The following is a 23943-nucleotide window of genomic DNA, read 5'->3' as shown; positions in this document are numbered from 1 at the left end:
ATGGGTTTGAGGCCGGGAAATTTTTTTTAGAGTGAGAAGGCTGTCTCAGTGATCCAGGGAAGCTCTTTTCACTCTTAAGTGAATTCTGCATACTTGATTCCTCGTAATGGTCTTGAACACTGAACCCTAACCATAGCCATATGTTTGGTCTTCACTCCTCTTTATGCCCCTTTCCGAATGCTTTTCTTTGGGAGAGGCAGTCTGCACCCGCAGCTTTGCCTTAGCCTAGATCAGGAGTGATGCCTCATCTCTTTTATCCATGAAGAACAGGAGAACTCCTCCTGGGGACTTTGATGGGCATATGTACTGGGGCATTTTCGCATAATACCTCCTGCTTGAGGCTTGTCTGTGTAGTAGATTCTGGCCCTGGAAATCCAGGCCCTGAGGTGGAGACAGGACTGTCTTGTGACTGGTGCAGGAGAAAAATCTGTTGCCTGGCTTCTCAAAGACCTTGTTTCTTCGGCCCTGCAGACTCTGGGATAGCACTGGTTGCCTGGAGGGAGTCTTGGGTGGGCATTGCCAGGGAGCAGGTGACACTCTTGATGAGGACACCTGGAGAGATAAACTCCCAAGAGTGCACATGCAGGGCTGCGCATTGAGTCTTAGCAGATGTTGGGACACATGGCATAAGACAGAGCTTTTTAAGACCTATGAGGCCATGTGAGATTTGGACCAGGCCTCATTGGAGGGGCTGTCGTTAGTCCTTGTTTTTGCCCATGTTCTCCCATGACCTGTAATTCTCACCTTCCCCTCAGTTTGCCCCCTGCCTGTTCCACTCCCATCCCTGCTTTAGGGCTCCCTCAGGCCTCTGTCCATGCTGGGAAGCATTTGTTCGCCTCGGCTGCACTAGGACCCCCTGCTCAGTGCCCCCCGAAACACTGCCTACGCAGCTCTTTACACTTACCCATTGTTTTCAAGTTCTTTCTGAGAGTCTGGGCCTGTCTTTTACCCAAACAGGGCAACATAAGGGCAGTGACTGGGTCTTGTTCATCTTTGTATCTCAGTCACCTCGCACACTGCCTGGCGTGTAATAGGTTCTGTAAATATCTGTTGAGTGAATGAATCAATACATCTTTTGAGGGGCTGATATAAATAACTCCCACCAAGGCCTTATAGTTGAACATGGTTCACTTATTTACAGTGCTCGTACCTTGTACATAAGCTTATTTATAGCCTTGTAAAGGGAAATTTTTATAGCGTAAAGAGTATATTTTAGACAGTTTGGGACATTAACTGAGTACTTTTGAGGTAGTGGATGCATTGTATTTGTGAGAATTTTTTTGTACTTAGAACAGCAAAATTATTGAAAATGTCACAATAGAAAAACAAGCCCTTAGGGAACCTGATATAATTTACTCATATATTTTTTTTGAAAAATGAAGGTGTGGTGAGCATTTTAGTACAACTTCAACTATATACTTAGTATATACTTCAACTATATTTCCTTGAATTTAGTATTAGCTTTGAGAGACACACACAGATCTCTCTTTCTCTCTCTCTCTCCCTCTCTGTGTATAATATTTATTTTTGTTTCATAATATAAAACTACTATGCAATGGGGCATAGTGAAAGGATGTGGATTGGCAGTCAAGAGACCTAGATTCTAGAATTAGCTCTGCCTCTAACTGTGGAAGTGGGCAAGTCAGTTTTCTGCTTATACTTCTTTAAAATGCAAGTGTTGTACTTGTTTAGGGATTGCAAATGTCTACAGGAGTGAAGTTACTAACTTAAATTGCTATATGCGATCTACCATTTTTTCCTCTCTTGGAACCACAATCCTTTTTCCTTCTGTTTTCCCACTTTGTTAAAATCATAGGTAGAGGGAAATATTTCTGTACCCCAAGAAAAACAATAATGCAAGGGCAGTGGTAATTACAGCTCTTCTCTGTGTTGAGACAGTAGGGAGTGGTGGGGATTATGGCATATTGGGATGCCAACCTTGCCTATGAAGGGCAGCTTACTTAGCACCAGCTGATCATATTCATACATGAATATGGGCCAGCTTGACAGATCCTCTGTTTTTTTGTTTTGTTCTGTTTTTTTTTTGTGTGTGTGTTTTGTTTTATTTTGTTTTTAAAGAGAAGCCAGAGGTCTGGGTTCCAGAAGTCTGGGTTTTATGACATCTCTGATTTTTCAGTTTGGCTTGTATTTTCTAAACATACTCTATGGCTCTAATCCTTCTACAGGCTAGATGTGACCTACTGGGCTCTTGCTTTGTGATCCCCATTGTACATGATCTCTAACACTTCTTTCTGCCCAAGGTCCAGTGATTCGAAGGGGGACCATTTCATCTGGTGAACTGGAGATTCTTGTTCTGCCTGGGGAAGTCAGAGTGGGAAGGGAGTGGGCTGGAATGGGAGAATGGGGGTTTTGAGTCTAAACAGGGTGCCTTGCAATTGGTGTTTGGATGACCTCTGTGGAGAGAGGCCACAGGTACCTGATTCATACCAGATGTTCTGTGTGTTTGTCATTGCAGGAACTGGCATTTGTTGGAAGAGTCTGTGAAACCCTCTGTCTGCCCAGAGCTCCAGGACCAATGCATCTTTCCATCACCTTAAACCACTGGTGAATATATGCGTGTTTTTTTCTTCTGCAGTGAAGGGAAATATTTTCAGTGGATGATAGGATGTGATTTTCACGGATCCACACTGGCCTTTCTATTATGGAAGCAAAGGAGGGACACTACTAGGCTGGACCTCGGCATATCTGGGTTCTGGTACCTACTGGGTTCTGCCACTTTTACTGTGGGATGTTAGGTGAATTGTTGGACGTCTCTGAGCCCAGACAGAGATGAATCCTGCCTTGCTAAAAGAGATTGCGAATGTGAGAAGGCTTCAAAGGGAATAAAGTGCTTGACAAATATAAGGTAATCCTGTTTGGCAGGGCAATTCTAGGCTAACAAATAAACCGTGAACACGTGATGAAAATGTGAATTTTAAATACCTATTTTCTGAGACCTCCAGACCTTCAAAAGATTTGCATTTTCTTTTTTTTCTTCTTACTACCACTGCAGCTGCTGGTTTTTTTTTAAGAAAGACGAACTAATGCATTTCATAGTTACCTTTATTTTTATTTGCGATCAGATAATTTCACAGTTAACAAATGATCTTCCTTTTTAGAAAGAAAATTATTTACTCATTACAGCAGGTAATGTTTTGCTTCTGTGGCAGTTGAAAGAGGAAAGTACGTGTCCTTAACAATAATGTGTTCCAAAGTTGAGATGAGAGTGCTTTGAGCCCACCAGCTAGCTGATGTTGAAGGTCTCGTGTGAGCTGTGGAGGGGCAGGACCCCCTTGAGCCGAGGAGGCAGGAAGACCTGTGCATTGATAGCAGACACTCTTTTGAGAAAAGCTGGCTTGTTTGACGCTGCCTGGTCAGCTCCCACCATGTGGACCAGGTGCTCCTCTGTCCCTATGAGACAAATCCCAGTGGTACTGCTACCTGGGGAGCTTGCAGGGTGCTGGGTGCTGGAGTGGGAAGGAAGGGCAGTCAGGACAGGCAAGCTTGGGGCTAGGGACCCATCTCAGGCTCGAAAAGCTCATTGTCCAGATTACTGTATCTAAAGGGATGTGGTGGACATTCTGGGTCCCATAACTGGAGTCCCATCTGGTAGGCAGGAAGAGCTCTGTGGTGAGAGTCCCCAGGGAAGCAGATGGCCTCAGGTGGGTGGGATACTTTACCCACTCAGCAAATATGTATTAATGCCCAATCTGTGCCAAGGCACTACTCTGGGCACTGGAGATTCGGTGGCCACAAGACAGACTGTCCACATTTCCCTGGAGCTTAGATCAGAGCAGGGGTGACAGACAAGAATGTGAGCTGCGTGAGGGCAGGAGTCTGTCCATCCTGTTCACTGCTGTATCCCCAGCTCTGAGAAGAGCACCTTGCTCGTGATGCGTGCTCACTAAATATTGTTTTGTGAAGTAAATAACTAAACAGATATATGATTTCAGGTATTAATAAGTGGTGTAAAAAAGAAAATAAAGGGAGGGATTGGATGGGGTTCCTTTTGAAAGAGTGATCTGAAAAGGCTTCTGTGCGGTGGGGGGCAGGGAGAAAGGGGGAGGAATTTTGTGCAGAGATCCGAATGGAGTGAAGAAATCTGGGGAGGAGTGAAGAAATGTTAAGCAGAGGGGGCACAGCAAGCTAACAGAAAGGGCTTTGACAATGGTGGAGGTTGGCATGATGGAGGACCAGGAAGACAGCCAGTTTGGCTGGCCTTGAGCTGGGGATAGTCAAGGGGAGGGAGAGTGATATGAAATGAGATCAGCGGTAGGTGGGAGCCAGGTCTGTAGGCCATGGTAAGGAGTTTAGGTTTTACTCTAAACATGATTGGATACCACTGGAGAAGTTTGAGTAATCTAATGATGTGATCTTTCTGTGCTTCAAAATTATTTTTCTGGGTCTTGAGTGGAATAGACTTTGGGGGCAAGAGTAGAATCAGTATAGCCTCCAGAAGGCCCCTTTAGTGGTTCAGGCGTGACTCAGATTAATGTGGTTGTTATGGGGTGATGTGAAGCAGTGACTGTCAGGATTATATTGAGAGCCTGCTGGGTTGGGGGTGATGTGAGCAAGAAGAGTCAAGGATGAGTTGGTGTTTTGGGGTGAATGATGTTGCTATTTACTGAGATGGGTTACAAAGAGGGAGGTTTGGGGGAACCCTAAGAGTTTTGGTTGGGACATATTACATTTGAGATGCCCATCTGATATTCTCATAGAGATGTAGAGTTGCCTGGGGCTAGAAATGGTACTTTTGAGAGTCATCAAAATGTAGATGGTATTTAAAGTGCTGAGACTGGATGAGATCACCTAGGGAGAGAACAGAGAGGATAGGTAGGATCTGAAGAGAGGGAAGGCAAAGCGTGGACTTTCCATATATAATCTCTACTAAGAAGTAAATGAAAACACGTGCTAATGAATATGATATGATTTCATGTAATGCAAATATAAATTATTTAAATGAGATAATGTGATATAAGTGTAGTAACAAAGCCTCTTCTTATATAAAAATTTTGGAAATACTGTGACTCCCCCAAAACAAAAAAATTTGTTTTAGTCATACATATCGAGAATAGGTTGGTGGTTGCCAGAGGCAGGGGGTGGGAAGTGGGCAAAATGGGAGAAGTGAGTCAAAATGTACTATCTTGCAATCATAAAATGAATAAGTCCTGAGGAAGTAATGTACAGCATAGCGACTATATTTAATAATACTATATTGCATATTTGAAAGTTCCTAAGAGAGTAGATCTTTAAAGTTCTCATCACAAGAAAAAAATTCTGTAACTATGTAGGGTGTCAGATGTTAACTAGACTTATTGTGATGATCATTTCACAGCGTATATAAATATCAAATCATTATGTACACCTGAAACTAATGCACTGTTGAATGTCAGTTGTACCTCAAAAATATATAAAATGAAAGAATATTAGTTTTAGAATTGCATAATTTTCAATCTGGTCAGCTAAGTGAATGATAAATTGCATTTATGCAGTTGGCACAGGGCCGTGCCTTTGGCTGGCAAGCAGATAGATCCAGCATCCTTTGCCAATAGCTTGTAAACTACACTGTTCTTTATGTGCACTGGGACTTTATAAGCTATTTTGATGACTATTAAGTTTAATTCACTGTTAGTGTTTCAGATTTTTTTCATCCTATAATCGTATCATCCAAAAGTTCATTAAATGAAGGTTCACTAAGTGAAAAACATGCCCAAAAAATCAGTCACTTTGCAAATGAAAGTTAGACGTGATAAAATTTTCTGAAGACAGTCAAACGGGCACCGTGATTTGCAGTACCTCAGTTTAGGAAGTAATTTGGGTATCTTTGAAATAGCAAGAATAAATGCTACAAGATAAAAAGCAGCAGAAATATATTCTGATGCTTGTAATAGATACATGCATTTCAGGTACCATCCATTGAATTCAGTTCAGAATTCCACACATTTTCATCTGTTTATGGGCTTCTGGCATAAAACACAGCTGTTACATACTGGTTTTGTCCATTTTCCAAACTGTCCTCCTGAACTTCCTGCATATTCTCATTGGGCTCCTTAGTTTTTCCATTCTGGGTTACCTGGTGAGTTTCTTTAGTTTTGTTATCTCCAGCCCCGTGGACAGTGTGTTCCCCTTCCCACCGTTACCAGCTCAGCGCCTGCCAGCCTCCTCTCTCTGGCCTTGAGCTTGGGCCCCACCTATCTCTGACTGCCCTGGTGAGCCCCGCAGTGCAGCCCTCCCTCCAGGCTTTTTAAAATATCCTCAAGATTTCCTCTGCCGTTTTCACTTTTCCCCAGGCCTGGTCTTCTCAGGCCTTCTGTGGAATGACAGGAGAATGGGGAACTGTGCAGTGTTGAGAGCAGTGTGACACTGCAGCATTCTACACTGTGCTGTTGCAAACCACTTGGGAAATGGGCAGCCCCGACTTGCTTTTGCATGCATTTCCAGACCCTCGTATTTCAGTGAAAATATCCTCAATGGGACTTCTTTAGCATCTAATCTCTGAAAAGTGAGCATTGATTGTGTGGCATTCTGTATCTGTAACCAGCGGTTTACGGCAAAATGAAGATTTCAGTGAAATGGTATTCAGGATGATTGACATCAGCCCCGGTTTTTATTTGTCTTCTGCTCCACAGAGTGGAACCTAAAGAAGATTCAAAAAATATGAAACTTACTGGCAGTCATATTGGGGAGGATTTCTCCTCCCTGTTTACTTCTTCAGTAAGTGATTTTAGGAATAAAAGGATGGTACTTTCTTGTGCCCCTAGAGACATAGAGTGGTGGGACAGTTAAAAAATGGTGGTGTCCTTGAGTTAAAAGAGGAACAGTGCTTCCCTGGCCCGGCAGCTCAGTTGGTTAGAGCATCATCCCAATATGCCAAGGTTTGCGGGTTTGAGCCCCAGCCAGGGCACATACAAGAAGCCACCAATGAATGCGTAAATATGTGGAACAACAAATCAACTTTTCTGTCTTTCTCTCTCTCAGATCAACCAATAGTAATAATAATAAGCACAACAGTGCTTCGGTGCTTGTGTACATGTAGACCATCTAGACCATCTCAGCATGAAATGCTGGGGATGCGCAGCCTTGTGGGGAGGACAGTGGTGTAAGGAGGAGACTTACTTTTCACTGTGCACCCATTTATACTTCTAATTCTTCTGTACCATGTTTATATATTAACTTTAAAAAGCATAACAGTATCCCTTTTAGGCTTAATCCATGATCTAGAAATATTTAAGGTTCCTGCACTACTTGGTTTTCTGAGTGCTCTTGCTCGATGTGTATTTTGACTGAGGTCATTGCCTGCTCACTGTCCATTGCCTTTGTATATTCGAGGTGTCATGCTCATAAGCAACTTGGAACTAGACTTCTTAAAAGTTGAATTTCAAAGTTTTGCATGTTAGGGATATGTCAGGCCAGTTCCTCCTTCCTTCCCTTCTTTCAAAAAGGATTTATGGCTCTTTCTAGCCAGTATTTATTCCGCTGCTTTAGACAAATATGGATTGCCATGAGCTGAGCCACAAATCCTGGCCATTTCAACTGGACAGCTCTCTGCTGCCCTTCCGAGCAAAGGCTTATTAGTGCATTGAGGAACAGGACAGGGCATTTGGAATCTATTGTTTTTGATAGTTTCTAACCCCAGAGTTCAGTCAAATTTAATTAAGAATGTTCACTGCCATAGGAAAATGCTCGAAATGGAATTTGTATAAGTTGTCACCTTTCTGAAAGTGAAGGCTAGGATTCAGTGTCTAGGACCCGTGCTGCTGATCACCCCACTGCTGTTTGGAGTGTGTGCTGTTGGAGCAGCTCCTGCAGGGATCATTGCAAGGATCTCCCTGGGCTGCCACATTGGGTTGTTGTTGTGTCCTACTATGGCAGGAGACCCATTTCATGTAGCACTGGCGTTTCTTAGGTTTGGTGCTTCTCTAAGAGATTCACACATTTGATTTTGTACTTTTTCAGCAAACAGGAAAGTTGTGTCACATTTATTGGCCACATGTAAAGCCAAGATATTTTCTCCTCCATCTAGTGACTACAAATAGAGAGTGAAATACGTCTTTTGTCTTTCCTTTTTCCTCTCTGGTTTGGGGAGGTAAACATTAGATTGTTCTTGGGGTTGTCACTAAAACAAGGAGATCAGCCTCATCTCCAGTGATTACTGAATGTCATGGGACGAGATCATTGATTGCTCCACTGACTAATTTAGACGAGACACCATCTGATACCTTCTTCACAGCAGTGCCCTCATCCTGCAGTCTCCTTATCAACACAGAGACAACTCACTCTTTCCCTCACTGAGATCTTCTCTGGGCTGCTGATTCCTGCAGTGGTTAAATAAAAAGTGGTTCCTGCAGAGGTATGCTTGAAAAATCGACTGCGTTATTTATGCTTGAACTTTTGCAATTGAACTTTAACTATTATAATTGGTTCGTTGGTTCTTAAGTTTTTGGGGATGAGGGGTCAAGAATTCCTCTAAGGCACATATACAGTTTGGATATATAATAGTGTTTCATTTTCAGGAGGTGACACTCTCCAGCCAGTTATTAAGCCTTCTAACTAGCCACACAAACTGTTAGCATACCAGATAACAGTGATTGTGTTTGGATAGCTCTGAGCGGATCCAGGATGGCATTTCTATTAGAGAAAGTTTAGGGAAGATAGGTATGTTCAAGGCAGCCTAACTTTAATGAAATTTCAATTCCGGAAGTTTCCAGAATTGTCCCAACATGAACTCAAAAGTTGGAAATACTCTTGTATGGATTGCTATTGTTTTATTTTTTAAAAAAGTAGAGGCATCTGTACCCTCTTTGCTTTCTAACGGCTAATTTCATTTTTTTCTCAAGTTCATTCATTCCCCCTTCCCTCCTCCCCTGGCCAGGAGAAAGGTTACTATAGGAGAATATAGGTTTTTAAAAAATATAGAGAGATCAGCCTTCATTTTCCAACAAAGTTTGTTTCTAGACATTGCATTTGCTCTCTGAGTTAATCACATTTATAGTTGTGACCTGTCCTTTTCGGCAGATTGCAAACTAGCTGCCTACAAAACATCAGTGTTTTAAAAGTTTTTGAAGTGGCCAGCATTGTAAAGTTCAGGAAATTTCACATAGTTTGATTTCTAGCTACACTTCACAGACTCTCCAGCAGTGTGGGCCGTATTCTTGCATGGAACAGCGTGGCTGGAGTGGAGCCAGCAGTTGTCCCTTCACCTGCGGCATGTGAGCCCGTTTGCTGCAGTTCCCCACTCCACCCTGACTTGTTTGTCGGGCTTAGGCTTTTTGTTTTATCACCCCTGACTTAGAGTTGCAGTTTAAAATCTTATCTTGAAAAATCAAGGGATCTTGGGGGTCAGCAAAACATTGTTTTGGTATCCTTTTTAAATAATAGAAACTAAATTTAAAATGATAAGGAGAAAAGTGGTTGGAGCAATGGAGTTGTGAAACCAGTGTTTTCCTCCTTAAAGAGATTTGTGCATTTTTAAATCAGAGGGGAAGGAAAGAAAGCAATAATATAATTTTTTGCATTCTTTAAAAATATCAAATCATTATATTAGTTTTGAAATATATCATGTAGTCTGTATAATGTAGTTTGCTCATAAAATTACCATGCTGGGAACATTTATACAAATCTACTAATTACATTTGCTTTTAAATATTTCCAGGGTTTTTTTTTCTTTCAAGTAGAACTGAACTACTGAACTTGAAGGAGCAGACCATTTCTTAGTGGGGGTTTTCCCCCCCTTTTACAGTAAGCAGACAAAAATATGAAATTAGACAAGAGAAGTCACCATTTTAGGGAAGGTGAGTTGTTAGTTTTTTGGAACCTGGTGCCTTCCAATGTACCCAGTAGATTACAGGAAAGGAACTTCACATAAACGAGACAAAATCAACAAACCAGCCCAACACTTTAATAACATGAATTGAAGTCCATTTTATGAGCTATTGTGATCAGCAGTTTTTGTTTCTTCTAATAATGCCTTTTTCCTCCTAAAGTCATTGTTTTAAACTTCTGGAAACTAAATGCTAGCCAGGGTGGAGACAGCACCTCGAAACTTTTTCATGGTTAGCTTCTTGGTTTTAGGGTGAGAGCTCATGACAGTTGCTTGGTATGCTGGCAGGCGATGAGGCTGGAGTTTTCACCCTGGCCACCTGCCCGGCTCTGGCTTGCCACCTATCCTAGGACAACCTAGGGTAGTTTGTTTCTTATATAAAAGGAGATTATGTTTGGGTTTCTCTCCAACTCTAATAGCCTAGAATTCTCTGTTCTGTCACATGCAGCACTCCGTGCTGGGCATGAGTTCTGGGAAATGGATACTGGCTACCTGACAGTTTCTCTGGGATTAGAAGGTCAGAGTCCCAATGGAGAAGGGTTCTCAGTGTCATCATTTACTCCTCATGGTTACCTGTGATAAACACGAAAGAAGAACTATCCATAATGAGTCTTGTGCTCACAACCCTGGGAGAGAACACTGTTGCTCTGTTTAGTAGATGGTACAGAGGTGAGCTAGGCAGAAGGATTTTGATGTTCTTAGCATTCAGTCTATAGACTATTTCCAAAGACTGTGTTCCCGGGTGTATAAGCTGACCCATGTTCACTGCTGACTACCCTAACACTTTTATAATTCTAGGTGACACTTTTCCTTTATTTCTTTTTATTAAAAATTCTTGTTTTGACTTTTTATTAACAGTTATCTTTTATTTTCCAATTACAGTTGACATTCAATGTTATATTAGTTTCAGGTGTACAGCAAGTGTAGGGGTTAGATATTTATGTAATTTGTGAAGTGATTCCCCTACTTTTCATTTATTTCTTTTTGGTAGATCTAACATCAGTTGCATACAATCTCTTGACTATTATGAGTCCAAATTGTTCACCAGAACAAAAAATAAATGGCAGACAAAGTCTATAGCAAAGTAAACAGTACATGTTGTAGAATATGCCCAACATAGGATGGTGCCATGGGGGCTGCTAAGGGTGTTTTGCAATGGGGCTGTGTCAGCAACTGGCTGAGTGTACAATGTGCCTCTTTTCATTGGCTGAGAGCCTATAACGGCACTTAGAGCATGGAAAAATAAATACACGCATGGTATCACATGTATGCAATATATATCAAACCTCTCGAGTATGTATTTTATATTAAATATAGTGTTTGTCTTAAGAATATTTTTTTCAGAGATAAATGGCACTAAAATGATTCACTGCTGCTTAGGTTGGCATTAAATGGGCCACGTGGATAAGAGCAAAGCAGGGACCAGAGACCAGGCTGGGGAAGGCCTTGCCGTTATGTTACAGAAAGGGTCTCCTGGGCAGAATTCTAGACTGCATCCTTGGTTTGCATACCTGAAGACACCGTGTGTTTTGCATCTCTTTAGATTGCTTCTTCAACATCGATTTACTGATTTGTTTACTCATTTATTCAGCCACCAGTTGCTGAATTGCTAATAATATTTACATACTGCCTTTTGGCGTGCACAATACATCCATATACCTTAGCCCACTGAAGTGTGCTTGTTTCAGAGCACAGCCAGATATGTGGGTAACAGCCTTGCATTGGTTGATGACTGTGGTTTCTGATTTTTACTTTCTTTGTACTGTGAGCAAAGCTTGGCCTGGGCTATTTAGGAAGGAACTTGGGACAGGTGGGCAGAAGGGTTGCTATGGGAGCTGTACTGGGACAGTCATGCCCAGGAACAGAGGAGGTGGGAATCATCTACCGAGCATGAGTGGGGCGGGTGGGATGCGGCTGCAGCTCTGAGGAACGTGGAAACTATTTGGAACAGCTGCCCTGGGTTGGTCAGTAGGGGCTGAGCAAGAGCTGAAAGCAAGGCCTGCTGAGCGACTGGGAAGAAGCCTCTGTGTACAGCAGGTGTGGCCTGCAGTACGGCTCAGGGGCAAAAGGAGAGGGTGAGGGCAGGTGTTGGATGGTTGCCTGGTGGTTGACCTGGTGTTGACATATGCCAACCCTGAGAATGTGGCTGTATAGGAAGATGTTGAGGTGAAAAATGGAGAAGGGGGGCGGTGGGCAGCAGGTACTGGGCAATAATAGCTCTTAGCATGGCTTATAAGACCCTTTATCTCAGAACTGCCTGCACCGTGCACTCCCCATTGGGCCGTTCCTGTGTCTTTTGTACATATTATTCCTTTCGCCCTTTCCTTTGGCTTAATTACCTCCTATTTCAAGTGCTGGCCTGGGCCTCACTCTTGGGAAGCTGTCCCTGATTGATTGCCTCTCCTTCATTCTCTGCTGGGTCAGCTGACCCTCCTCCCTGTCCACACATCTTCCCCTCTGCACTCTAGAAGCTGTTTACAGGCTGCTGGTGTCTGTGGTCGAGAAAGCTCCTTGAAGGCAAGACTGTTCTGGTTAGTACCCAGCAGAGCGCCTGACATCCAGAAGGTGTTCAGCAGGTGCTTGCAGGATGGAGGCCTAACTGCCTTGCTGCAGTATTAGTAATATAACAGAATGTTAGAACTGGAAGAAAACGACAAGATCAGCTTGTCCAACTCATTTTATAGTTCACACAGACTGAAACTCAGAGAGGTTGGTGCCTGACCTGACATCACACAGCTTGCTTGAGGCAGAGCCAGGACTCAAATTCACCTCTTCTGATCCCAAATGCCACTTTCTTTCCACTCTACCTCAATAGTCTCCAAATGGGCCTGCGGATGCCCTCTAAGTGTGTGACGATGGAAGCCTCCGCCTCCACTTAGTGCCTGCTTATAGCCTCTATCGCTATTCAAAGCGGTGTGTTATCTCATTTTTCTTGTGGGGAGGAAAACAGTGTCCTGACAACTGGAGGAGCTTTTCCTCTCGCTGTGCCAGGTTTACAACAGTCCTTACCTCACTGCTTCCCCTTCCCTTTCCGGGTTTGTCCGAGTTTATCTTTGGTTGGGATAAGCACCAGCAACTGTTTCTAAGTAAATAGAGGAATCTCAGATTCCGGGTTTGTGGTTCAAACATTTAGTGCTTTTTGCCTCAGCCTGTCCCCTTGTGGCTACTATCGCTGCTCCTCCTGTCTCCACATTGCCCTGGTTTAGCATGTGTTAAAGGCTGGTCCTGCACGATGGAAGTTTCCTTCCGGGAGCAAGAGCACTGAAAAAGGGAAGCCTTAGGAGAAAGAAAGTGGACACTTGTCTGAACCATTTTGTATCAGTTAAAAAAGAAATAAAGTCAATATGTAGATTTCCAGATCCCTCCTTGGAGAATGGGGTACAAGAGAACGTCTAGAAAGGCTTGTTTGCATATTTTCTATCTCCAAACTTGTCTCTGAGCTTTCGACAATATTTGATGTTCCAAGTATTCTGTTCAGGGTTAAAGTCTCAGCATGACAGGGCGGGGTGTGGCTAGGTCCCTCACTGCCTGCTCACGGATTACGCAGTTTTGTGAAGTTGGTTCCAGCTCACTGCAGATCATCTGTACTCTCTTCCCATCACCCTTGGTCCAAAGTATCTCACACTTGGTTCCAGGAGGGGAAGGCTCACTCACTGAGCACTGTGGGTGGGGGAGACTGGTTTGAACCTTTGGGCCCCTGTTAACTAACCAAACAGTACATGGCTAAAATGCCCATTTTTGAAAAAGCACTGTAGAGACTGGGATCTTTCAATTCTTCATTACTTTAGGGAGCTCTGCAACACTACCTTCCCTTACGCTTCCATAGTCCCCTCCCTTTTTTTTAAAATTAAGAACTAGATGATGTCCAGTGCCCCCTTCTAATTCAGAAGTCCTGTGGCTTGGAACAAGCTCGGTGTCTTTGGTCTTAGAAGCTTCTGAAGCCACTTTGGACCTTTTGGGCTCCCAGCCACATGGAGCCTGTTTCTGACGCTCCCTGGCCTGGTTTTGAGTTCCAGGTATTGAGCTGGAAGGATATCAGCCAAGGGTCTGGACAGCCCCAGGAAGTATTTTGATTTCTATATTCTCTGCTTGGCATCAACTCATTTCCTTCAGGGACGTCCCCTTCCTTGGAAAAAATATCTCCAAAGATGCTTGTCTGACTGATGAATTAAGAAGACATTCCAACCAGGCGTTTTCATTCAGGGATCTTGGCTTGTTACTCACAGGTCACTGGGTGAGAAGGATGTCACCATATTTAAAATGCTCCTGACATCCACTCCTCCCTGATGCATCCCCACTGGGAATGGTACTTCCGTTGGTTAATTTTGAGAGTGACAGTCTTGAGACAAACAGCTTTTATGATAGCAGGTATTGAGCAGAAGGTGTTTCTAAGGTGTCAGCCATCACACTGCTGGGCTGTCACCTGAACATATATCCTAAGAGGTGACCTCTCTTTAGCCCCAACCCCAAACTCTCCTCCAGGTCTGTGTAATTTTTCTGTGTGGGGCTATGAATGAGAGCATTAGAAGAGGTTCTGCTGGCATTCCAGAGTTGTGTTGAGGTCCCCTCCAGAAGTTCTCTGAGAATCATCACAAGGACCCTAATACGACCAAAACTTGACTATTCTTCAGTAACCACTTCCGGCTCTTGGTTCATGTGGAACATGTGATCAACCAAAGTACTACCCCTCCTCAGTGTCCCCCAGAAATATGTAGACTTCACATGTACCCAACTTCCATTTAATCTTGTTAGATTTGATTCATCTTATACCCTATGAAGGACTTTTAAAAATCCAACTTTTGTCGTCTAACAAGTTAGATGTATCCCTCAGTTGTGTCACCTGTAGACACAACTGAGGGATACATCTAACTTGGACAGGGCTAAATCCGCATGCCTGCTGTCTGATGGTTCAATCATCTATATAAAAATCCTCCTAATGGCTCGTTTCTTCCGTCATAGTCATAAGAATATCATGGGACTGTGTTAAAGCCCTGCTCAAGTGAAGCTGCAATCATCTGAACTATTGGTCTGATACATCTGAGTTTCAAAGAGGAATTGGTTGCCCTGGATGTGGAGTGGCTCAGTTGATTGGGTGTTGTCCTGTGCACCAAAGGTTGCCGGTTTGATTCCCGGTCAGGGCAGATACATGGGTTGGGGGTTCAATCCCCAGTCGGGGCACATATAGAAGGCAACTGGTCGATGTTTCTCTCTCACATCTCTCTCTCTTCCTCTTCATTTCTCTCTCTAAGCATGTCCTCGTATAAGGATTTAAATAAATAAATAATAAATTAAATTAAATTAAAAAACACCACCACCAAAACCCACTTACCCCAACATTATTCAAATTGCTCATGGTTTAACTCATCCCAGACATTAGCCTTTTGGACTTGCTTCTGACATAACTTCTACTGTCCTTTGTTCAGCTTTAACTGTTTCCTCCTCCTGTGGCCCAGACATACCAATAGAGCATTTCATGTTAGCAGCACTTTGCAGCAATTTAAAGGACTTTTCGGGGCTCTCCTGGCTCCAGTCCTCACCACCCTTTTCTGACCACAAGAGTTTCCACAAGCTCACTTAACCTCTACTCCCTGTTTGCCCTTCTGAGAACTTCACTTCTCACCATCGTGTTCTCTAATTTTAAGTTGTGACAGGCTCTCTGAGCTGTCTGGCGTAACCATGCAGGACCGAGTTAGTGACTCAGGACAAGATTCGGCCCTGCCAACTGCCCATAACTTTTATTCCCACCCGGACTCCCCAGGAGACCATCCCTTCAGAACTCCCACCCAGGGCAGGGCTGGGCTGGGTCCACCAGTTCCTCCGCCAGGGTTGAATTCTCAGCATCTGGGCCTCTCCCTGAGCCGAGGCACAAGACCAAGGCCTCCCAGCCCCAGGTCAGAGAGCCAAAGGAAAGAAACAGGCCAGGGATGGGGCCGGCAGAGAGAATGGACTGCCTGAACTGGAAACTGGACATTTGGGGAATGGAGAAGAGAGGGAGGCTGGAGAGTCTTGCTTGTGGTGAGGACTGTATAAGCCGGGGGACCCAGGCATCGGGGTGTTCCACGTTTCTGCAAGGACAACTAGGTATCGGGAGAGTGCCCTCTCCGAGTTGCCCATCCTGCTGTGGGATGAGTAAGTCAAGGAGCAGTTCTACCCTGGCACCTGAAAGTGCCTCGCACCTCCTCATTTTAGTCCTGTCATTATAAAGAAGAGCATCTTTGCTTCATCTTTACAGATTTAGGGTCGTTAGGACTCAGGCTGGATTCAAATGTATCTCTTTATTGTCTGTGGACAAGGATTTGCTAAGAAAAACCTCAGCAAGGGATGTTGACTTAGGGAAAGATTTTTGAAGGACCACTTTAGGAATGTACATTTGCATATAAACAATGAAAGTGCTAATTAAAATGATTCTCACATAGGCACTCTCAGCAGTGAGGGGACTGCTGCTTGGCAACCCTTGTAGAATGGAAGTGAATACTTGGAAATAATAAAATATCGCTTCCATTTGTCTAACCAACTAAGACATACTGAGCACCTACTTGCAAGGCACTGTGCTAGAACCAGGGGGTGGGGGTGAAGGTCAAGAGTATAAAGCCTAATACTTGCCCTCTGGTGCTTTCCCGGGACAGGAGACTGCCGGGAAAGTCCAGGGAGAACTGGGATGAGTTGGTCACCCTACCTGAGTTGAAAGTTCACTAGGAATTAACAAAGTACCTAACATATGCCACCTGTTGAGATAGGCCACACCTGTTCACACTGTATAAAAAACGTGTTGGCATTCTGCCCTGTAGGGCTTTTTTCCCTTCACATCGAGCAGTCTAATTCCCTTTTGAAACTATATCCTGACATGTAAAATATTTCTGCCCTCATCATCCTCATGGGCATCGGTTACCCCGGGGCACCTGCTGCGTGCGGGGCTCCAGACTGCCCAGGGAGCGTGGGTGGGGCTGACTTAGCCTGGAAGTGACAGGAGAGTCTTTCAGCTCCTGAGAGAACACCACCACCTCCTTACCTTTTTAAAAAGCAGTGTTTTAGAGCACAGTAGGTGCAGAGTAAATATTTGTGGATTGAAGTTTATTAACTCTGTGGTTAAGAGTACGGGGTCTGGAGTCCCATGGACTGGGTTTCAAACCCTGGCTGTGCCAACGTGCTTGCTTTCTCACCTTGTCTGGGCTTGTGACAACCTCTGAGCTTCTCCTTACCTGTGGAATTGGAATTAATACGAGGGTATTCATGATAATAATGATGATGCTGCTGGGCTGCATGGTATACTGTGTAGTTGCATGTACTCTGGAGTCAGATTGCCAAAGTTCAAGTCCCACTTCCTAGTTATGTAACCTTAACAAAGTTATTGAGCCTCTCTGGGCCTTAGTGTTCTAATCCATGAGACAGAGATAATAATAGTACTGTTATCAGAGTTGTTAAAAGTAGGAATTGCACAGTACCTGATGCCTGGCATACATTGTTATATAATGTTTGCTAAAGTTTAAAAACCATAAAGCCATTATTAATTATTTCATTTAGATTCTTAGAGAATTCCTATGAGGTCAGATGGGCAAGTGTTATTCTCTGTCCCCTATTTTTTGTTGTTATTATGTTTGAGGATAAAAATGAGATTGTGATGTGTTAAAATGGTTTGCTGAAGGGAAGCTGACTAGTAAGTATTGAAACTGGGACCTGAAGCCATGGTATTTGCTGTAAAAGAAGGTGTACATGCACCTGTCCACATTTATCAAGGCCACGTGGGCGTAAGTGAAAATATTAAGGCTTTGATGTAGTAAATCTGGAGGCAGATAAAGTTGAGGCAAGTGAATAGTGGGCCTCCCTCTTCTGCACCCACATCCTCACTCAGATGTGCTGTGATCCCCTGGCCTAATGCGAACTGATGTTCTCTGTGAGTTGCACCCTCCCACTGGGCGTCTGGGGCTCCCTAAGGTTGCCAGTTTAAACCTCCTCAGAGTCTAACTGCCTTGGCTAGTGTCGCCTGCTGTCTGGCTGGACTCCCTTTGGAGACCACAAGATTCCACTGTATTTATATGGCTGATTTCAGAACACCGTAAAGGAGCTGTTTCATTCAGGCCTAAATAGGGGTCCTCCCCCTCCCTTTGCCTTTATATTTGGTGTTGAAATTCTCCATTGCTTGTGAGAAACAATTATGAAAGCAGTGTATCAGGGATTGTGAAGAGAGCCTAACAACACTGGCATTTGCCAACCTCTTGTCACTTGGGCAGATATTTTTAGATAAAAATGTTTGTTGATTGTTTACAAACATGGGCACATCTTAAAAATGCTGCAACATAAGGGGTTAAAATGTAAATATGGTCCTATAGGAGCAAGGAAAGGTGCTTTAGTACTTAAGTCCTATTTTTGAGCTCTGGAATTCAGTTCCTTCCTGTTGCCAGCTGAACCTGGGGCTGATGTATTACATGAAAATATATTCCTATCTTCAAACGGGGACAACAGGACATTCTGTCCTCCAAATTTCAGTGTTTGAATTGGGTGTTGCAGGAAACTTGGCACCCTGTCTTTCTTTTCAAAATAATAAACAGAGATGATGTCGCCTCGGGTTTCATCTGATAGGGCTTAGATGCTATTGCCTCATAAAGGCTGATTCATAGACAAATGGGAGCTAATTATAGTAACTCAAAAATAATGTCCCCATTTAAATTTGGCAAGGCAAGATGCCTTGCATGTTTTGTAGGACATGAGAGATTCCGTTTCTTTGGTGGCGTGGAGGTGACATACCCATTTCTATTTTAGCCCCACAGTGGTTGTGCTGGGTCATTACCTGCCGTCGTGGTTTTATTTTTTTGAGGGACTTCTTGTGCTTTCTCCTGCGTACTCCTGCGCAAGCATTGAAACACCTTTTGCGACTGTCTACACGGAATTATTTCCCACTATCTGTCCACTGCAATTTTTAAGAAACAAGAGTCAGAGTTTAAGAAAGTGGATGGCATAATGTTTTTCTTTTTTTTTTTTTTTTTGTCCTAAGCCTTTCAGATTCTCTATTATGAAAAATTGCAGGTAATTACTCACTTCTCTCTATGGAATGAGAATTGTCAGAGAGGGACTGTTCTGATCACTTCTACTCCACTTCCCCTCCCTACTGTGAATTACGTTGAAAAGCAAATCATTGATTTTCTTCAGATAATTTTTGTTTTTTAATTCGTTTCAAAGAAATAGGTGATACATGACCATGTTCAGAATTCAAAAACTAGAGGAATGTTTAGTGAAAAGTAAATCTTCCATCTCTCCCATATCCAGGTACCTGGTTCTCTCTTCAGAAGCAATTCTGGGCACCAGTTTCTTATAGCTGCTCTGGAGGTTTTCTCTGAGTTTACAAATATGTGTGTCTCTATGTTTTCCTCACACAAATGACATCACAGTCTTCACAGTGTTTTACACTTGACATTTGTATTTAACCACAATCTTAGAAAGCGTTCCATCTCACATTTCAAGCTACCTCACGACCTCTCATAGTTTTGTCATTTTCATTGTGCAGATGTGTCATAATACACAAACAGTTGCCTATGAGTGGTATTTAGGCTGTTCTAATCTTTTACCACTAAGTTCTTGGTATAATAATAACCTTTGACATCTGCCATAAGATAGGTGATCAGTCTCGGTGGGCATGAGAGTGAGCTCTGGAGCCCAAGGGTCTGCCTGGGTTTAAATTCCAGTTTCTCCGTGTACTATTGAACTCCCTGATCTTGGCCATTAACCTCTGTGCCTCAGTTTCCTCATTTCTAAGGTAGTATTTATCTCATACATAGGATGCAATGGTTAAAAACACTAAAGCTTGCCTGGCTAGCGTGGCTTAGGGGTTGAACGTCGATCTCTGAACCAGGAGGTCACGGTTTGATTCCTGGTCAGGGCACATGCACGGTTGCGGGCTCAGTCCTCAGTAGGGGGCATGCAGGAGGCAGCCGATCGATGTTTCTCCCTCGTCACTGTTTCTATTTCAATATTCCTTTCCCTTCCTCTCTCTGAAATCAATTAAAAAAAATATTTAAAAAACAAAACAAAAAACCACTAAAGCTTGTAGACCGGTGCCAGGCATGTAGACAGATCTGTGTTATCCCTTTGGCTGATGTGGAAACTCCTGAATCCTAAGATGTTCTTATCTCTGAATGTTTCTGAACCAGTCCTGGTGGCTTTTAGAAGCCACAGCACAGTTTTTGAGGCTGTGGGTTATCTCTCTCCTAAATTTACTGAAATGCCATGCTCATCCTCCCCTCCCCCACTTCCTTGTTGCTTTTATGTAACATCCTGGAGAAGAAAAAGGAAGATTGTATTTCAGGCCACTAGATGCATGTGTCTAAACCCCTGCAAAGGCATGCAGTGTATTGCCCATGGTGGTAATTTTGAACAAGTGGTCCATATTTACCCTGCTCTCCCATACTTAACTAATTTAGAACTTTATGATACTTAAATATTTTATTTACATTTTGGCAAATACATAGCTCATGTGTGTGTATGTATGTGTGTATGACTCAAATTTACTTAATGATTTCACCATGTTTTAAGTTGTAAATTAAATCTTTGGAAAAGACTGGAGAGTGGACTTGCCCTGATTTAGTTGACTTTGATGGTGGAAGTTTACAGGGTCACCTGTAAGTCTTACAGCATCAAAGACCACCATTTTCAGATTCAGAGAAACTAGAGCTAAAATCCCCATGTTGGTGTCACTAGCTGTTTGACCTTGGTCTAGTCACTTATGCTTCCAGGGTGTTGGTTCCCCATCTGTAAACGGAGATGTTCATCTACCTTATAGGACTTTATGAGGATGACAAGAGAGAGTGGATGAAGGACCCAACAGTGTATGGCACAGAGCAGGTGCTCACAAACCATCAGTTCGTCCAGCCCTCCCTCTCCTGTGTCCCACTTCCTCCCGCCACACCACAGCCCCTTGGGAGTAAAACTGCCTCCACCTTAAACTCCGGGGCTCTTCATCTGCACCCTCTTTCTGATTTGCCTTATGATTTACCCCTGTGCTTTCTCTGCCTTAACTGGGAGGGCTGTTTATGTCTCAGTTGTTGTCACTTGCATCCTACCTTATGTTAACCCAATGTCAAATGTTCAGTGAATGCCAGCAATTGAGTGAGCAAGAGGCAGGCTTGCCATTTCCCTACCCCGGGGAGGTCATTACTGTTTCTTTGAAAAGCAGTAGCTAGCAAGAGCGTTGCAGGACAGAAATTAGGAGCCACAGGGAGTTATGGTAGCCCCTGAAGTTATCACAGAAGAATGGTATTTTCATTCTTGGTTATTCCTTTGAGGAAATTTGCTATAGCCAACTTGTGAAGATTATTTTCCCAGATATTTTTTTGAGGGGGTGGGTGGGGTAGAAGGAATGTCTAGAAACTGTTTCTTTTCATCAAAGCTCCGTTGGAACGGCACTCGCAGGAGGATTGCTTTGACTGCTTTACCCCCACTTCCCAAGAAAAGCATGAGCCAGTTGGCTTGCAGGCTTAGTGGCCAGCTTTGCTTGGCCCTTGGTTTATGTCTTGGGGGTGGGCTGCTGGGCACCCAAGCAGAGAGGGCGAGCAGGGAACAGCTCCCTTTCGAGCTGTAAAGGGAGCAGGAAGACCTCTGCTAGATCCTCCAAATCACTTATTTGGAGAGGAGCGCCTCTATTTTGCATTAAGTGTTTTGCTGTGAATTTTTGAAATAGCAATCACACCCATATTCAAATGTAGGAACCAGAGTGTTCTCCGGAGACATGTAGGCCAGGTCCCTTCCAGCTATAGAAGGCTGGGGTTCTGCAAACAAATGTTTGGATAATAGGAACCATTGTCATTTGGAATGCTCTTCCCAGTCCTTCTCTTTTTTACTCAAACCTTCTGTCCTTTAAGATCCAGCTCAAGTCCGCTTGTCCAGTTTGTGTGGTTTGTTGACTCTAGGCCATTTGACTGGCTGTTAGTTGGATGCAGCCTTGTGTGTGAAACTGTTAGTTATTAACCCTGTTGTCATTTAGGCATTTTCCTGTGTTTATGCCTTGGCTTCCCCACTAGGTCTTGACTCTTTAGACTGAGGCACTGTCCAGCCCATGTACCATCACAGATGGGCGTGGTGCAGTGGGTCTCAAGTGCTTCCTAGCTGCAGCATCACTTGAGAACTAGTTGGACATGCACACCTAGCCCACTAAATTAGAAAGTCGGGGGTGGGACTCGGCAGCTTAACAAGCACTCCTGGTGATTCTGCTGCAGGATGAAGTTTCGACAACCTCTGGTACAGTGATAAGAGGGAGGTTTGGGGGTCTGAGAGGCTAGGTTTGAAGCCAGCTCTGCCATTTACTGACTTAACTGTAGGAAAGTGACTTTTCCTCTCTTCTGCCCTTCCAGGGTGTTTTGTAGAACTCTGTTCTGCAGGCTGTTAGTGGGTGCCCTAAAGGTAGGGTGGGTGCCCTAAAGGTAGGGTGGGTAAGGGGTTCTGTGGCCAAAGAGTGAATGTTTTTAGGGAATTTCGACAGGATTCTTTATGGCAAGACTTCTCAGATATCCCAATATATCATTGAGGGTCACTGAGAGTCGCCTTGGAAGATGCTGCAAATTTGTTGGATTCTAGAACACCTTTTCTGATCCACACCTGCCAACTTTTGTGGCCACAGTGTTTTGTGGAGCGCATTTTGGGAGATGCTGGCCCAGGTGATCTGTAGGGGCACTTTGAGTCTTAAGATGTTTTGGCCTGTGAATCAGTGAGAGATGCAGAAACCAAGTACAGGGTAAGTCAGACACGGTGACAGAATTTTTCATTTGGAAAAACCACACTTATAGAGCAACTTGGACACTGAGACAACGTGGAAGTGAGAGTAAAGTGTTATGTTTTTCTTAGGTAGAAACCACATATTAGGGAAGAGGAGAGGAAGACAGTTTAGGAAAGTGTCATTTACTGAGAGTATTGGAGTCCCTGCAGGAAACATATTGCATATTCAAATCAGGTAATTTAAGAGATTTAAATGAAGAAACTATTTATGAAAGGTGTAGGCAGAGTTTGGGAAAAGCAACAATGGTTGATGCAGAACTTAAATCCCTCTATGTGTACAAGGTTTTACGTGTATCCCGTTCATTCCTCATAATAACCCCAAAGGTAGGTGTTGTTATTCCACTCTTTGCAGAGAGAAAAGTGAAGCTCACAGAGGCAGAGCACGTTACCCTTAGAGAAGCGAGGAAGTGGGGGCAGAAGTCAGCGGCTTTGTCAGACTCACAGCCCCATGCTGTCCCTACCCATTTCTTCCTTCGGTCTTTCTCCATGCGATGGGGCTCAAAATACTGCCTTCTGCAAGCTCACATTCTGAGCTAGATATGTTGCTCTGCGCAATCAGGAGAAAGTAGCACATTAGGCAAGTATATAAATTAACAATAAAGTATGCAGATCACATATTATGGGGAAGAGACAGATGGTAAACATGCAGCTTCCATGTCTACATGGGTTGGGGCTATGGAAATCTGTCATCCATCCTTTGTGGGGATTAGTATCAGTCTAGGAAATCTTTTTGACGGCTGTGGGAACCATCTGAAGGGCATGAATGAGGCAGCTCAGCGCGTGGGGGCTGGAGGAGGTAGAGGGACATTTTCAGACATAAGGCGCAGCTTGGGAAGGGGTGTCTGTGGGAGTAGATTAAAAGGGTGTCTAGTCATAGGTGCCGCAGCCAAGTGGAAATGGGGCTGGTGGTGGAGGTGGGCAGCAGTCGGGGAAAGAAAGAGGTCATGATGGGATCCAGTCGGGCCTCGGACTCTGGTTTCTATATTGGGGCCACACTGGTCCAGTGGTCTCTTTCGCCTAACATTTTTGTTAGGAGATGGCAAAGGTTGAATTTTCTAAGAACTCATTTTACTTTTTTCAGAGTATAGGAATACTTAATTTCTCTTATGCCCTAAGCAAATTTAAAAGGCATGTTTTTGAGGAGGTTACTTTCTCCCAAGTCATTTTGAATTTGAGTTGGCTTTTAGTGCTCAATGAGAATGTAACTTATGGTTCAGTCCTCTTTATTCCAGAAAACAAAAACACCTCTCAAATACTGTGCACAAGACCTGCCTTTGAAAACATCTGGTAAAAATAACAAGTCGCCTGGAAAACTGTGATTCTCAGATGCGACCCCTGCCTCTTTATTAGCAGGGAGTCGCTGG

The 23943-nt window shown here is 43.6% G+C and overlaps 1 protein-coding gene across 31 annotated transcripts in view; it reads left to right on the top strand.

The window, feature by feature from the left end:
• Positions 1 to 23943, top strand: part of SORBS1 (sorbin and SH3 domain containing 1) — a 204682-nt gene that overhangs the window by 51080 nt on the left and 129659 nt on the right. For all 31 annotated transcript variants that reach the window (XM_081157853.1, XM_081157851.1, XM_081157860.1 and 28 more), the window contains exon 2: positions 2477 to 2565. In XM_081157853.1, coding sequence (XP_081013979.1) covers positions 2537 to 2565 — 29 coding nt within the window. In that variant the 5' untranslated portion in view covers positions 2477 to 2536. The remainder of the gene's footprint in view (positions 1 to 2476; positions 2566 to 23943) is intronic.

The sequence above is a fragment of the Miniopterus schreibersii genome, assembly GCF_964146895.1.
Source record: "Miniopterus schreibersii genome assembly, chromosome: 14".
Classification (NCBI taxonomy): domain Eukaryota; kingdom Metazoa; phylum Chordata; class Mammalia; order Chiroptera; family Miniopteridae; genus Miniopterus; species Miniopterus schreibersii.
The sequence above is the reverse complement of the archived record's forward strand: the minus strand, read 5'-3'. Positions and strand labels throughout refer to the sequence as shown.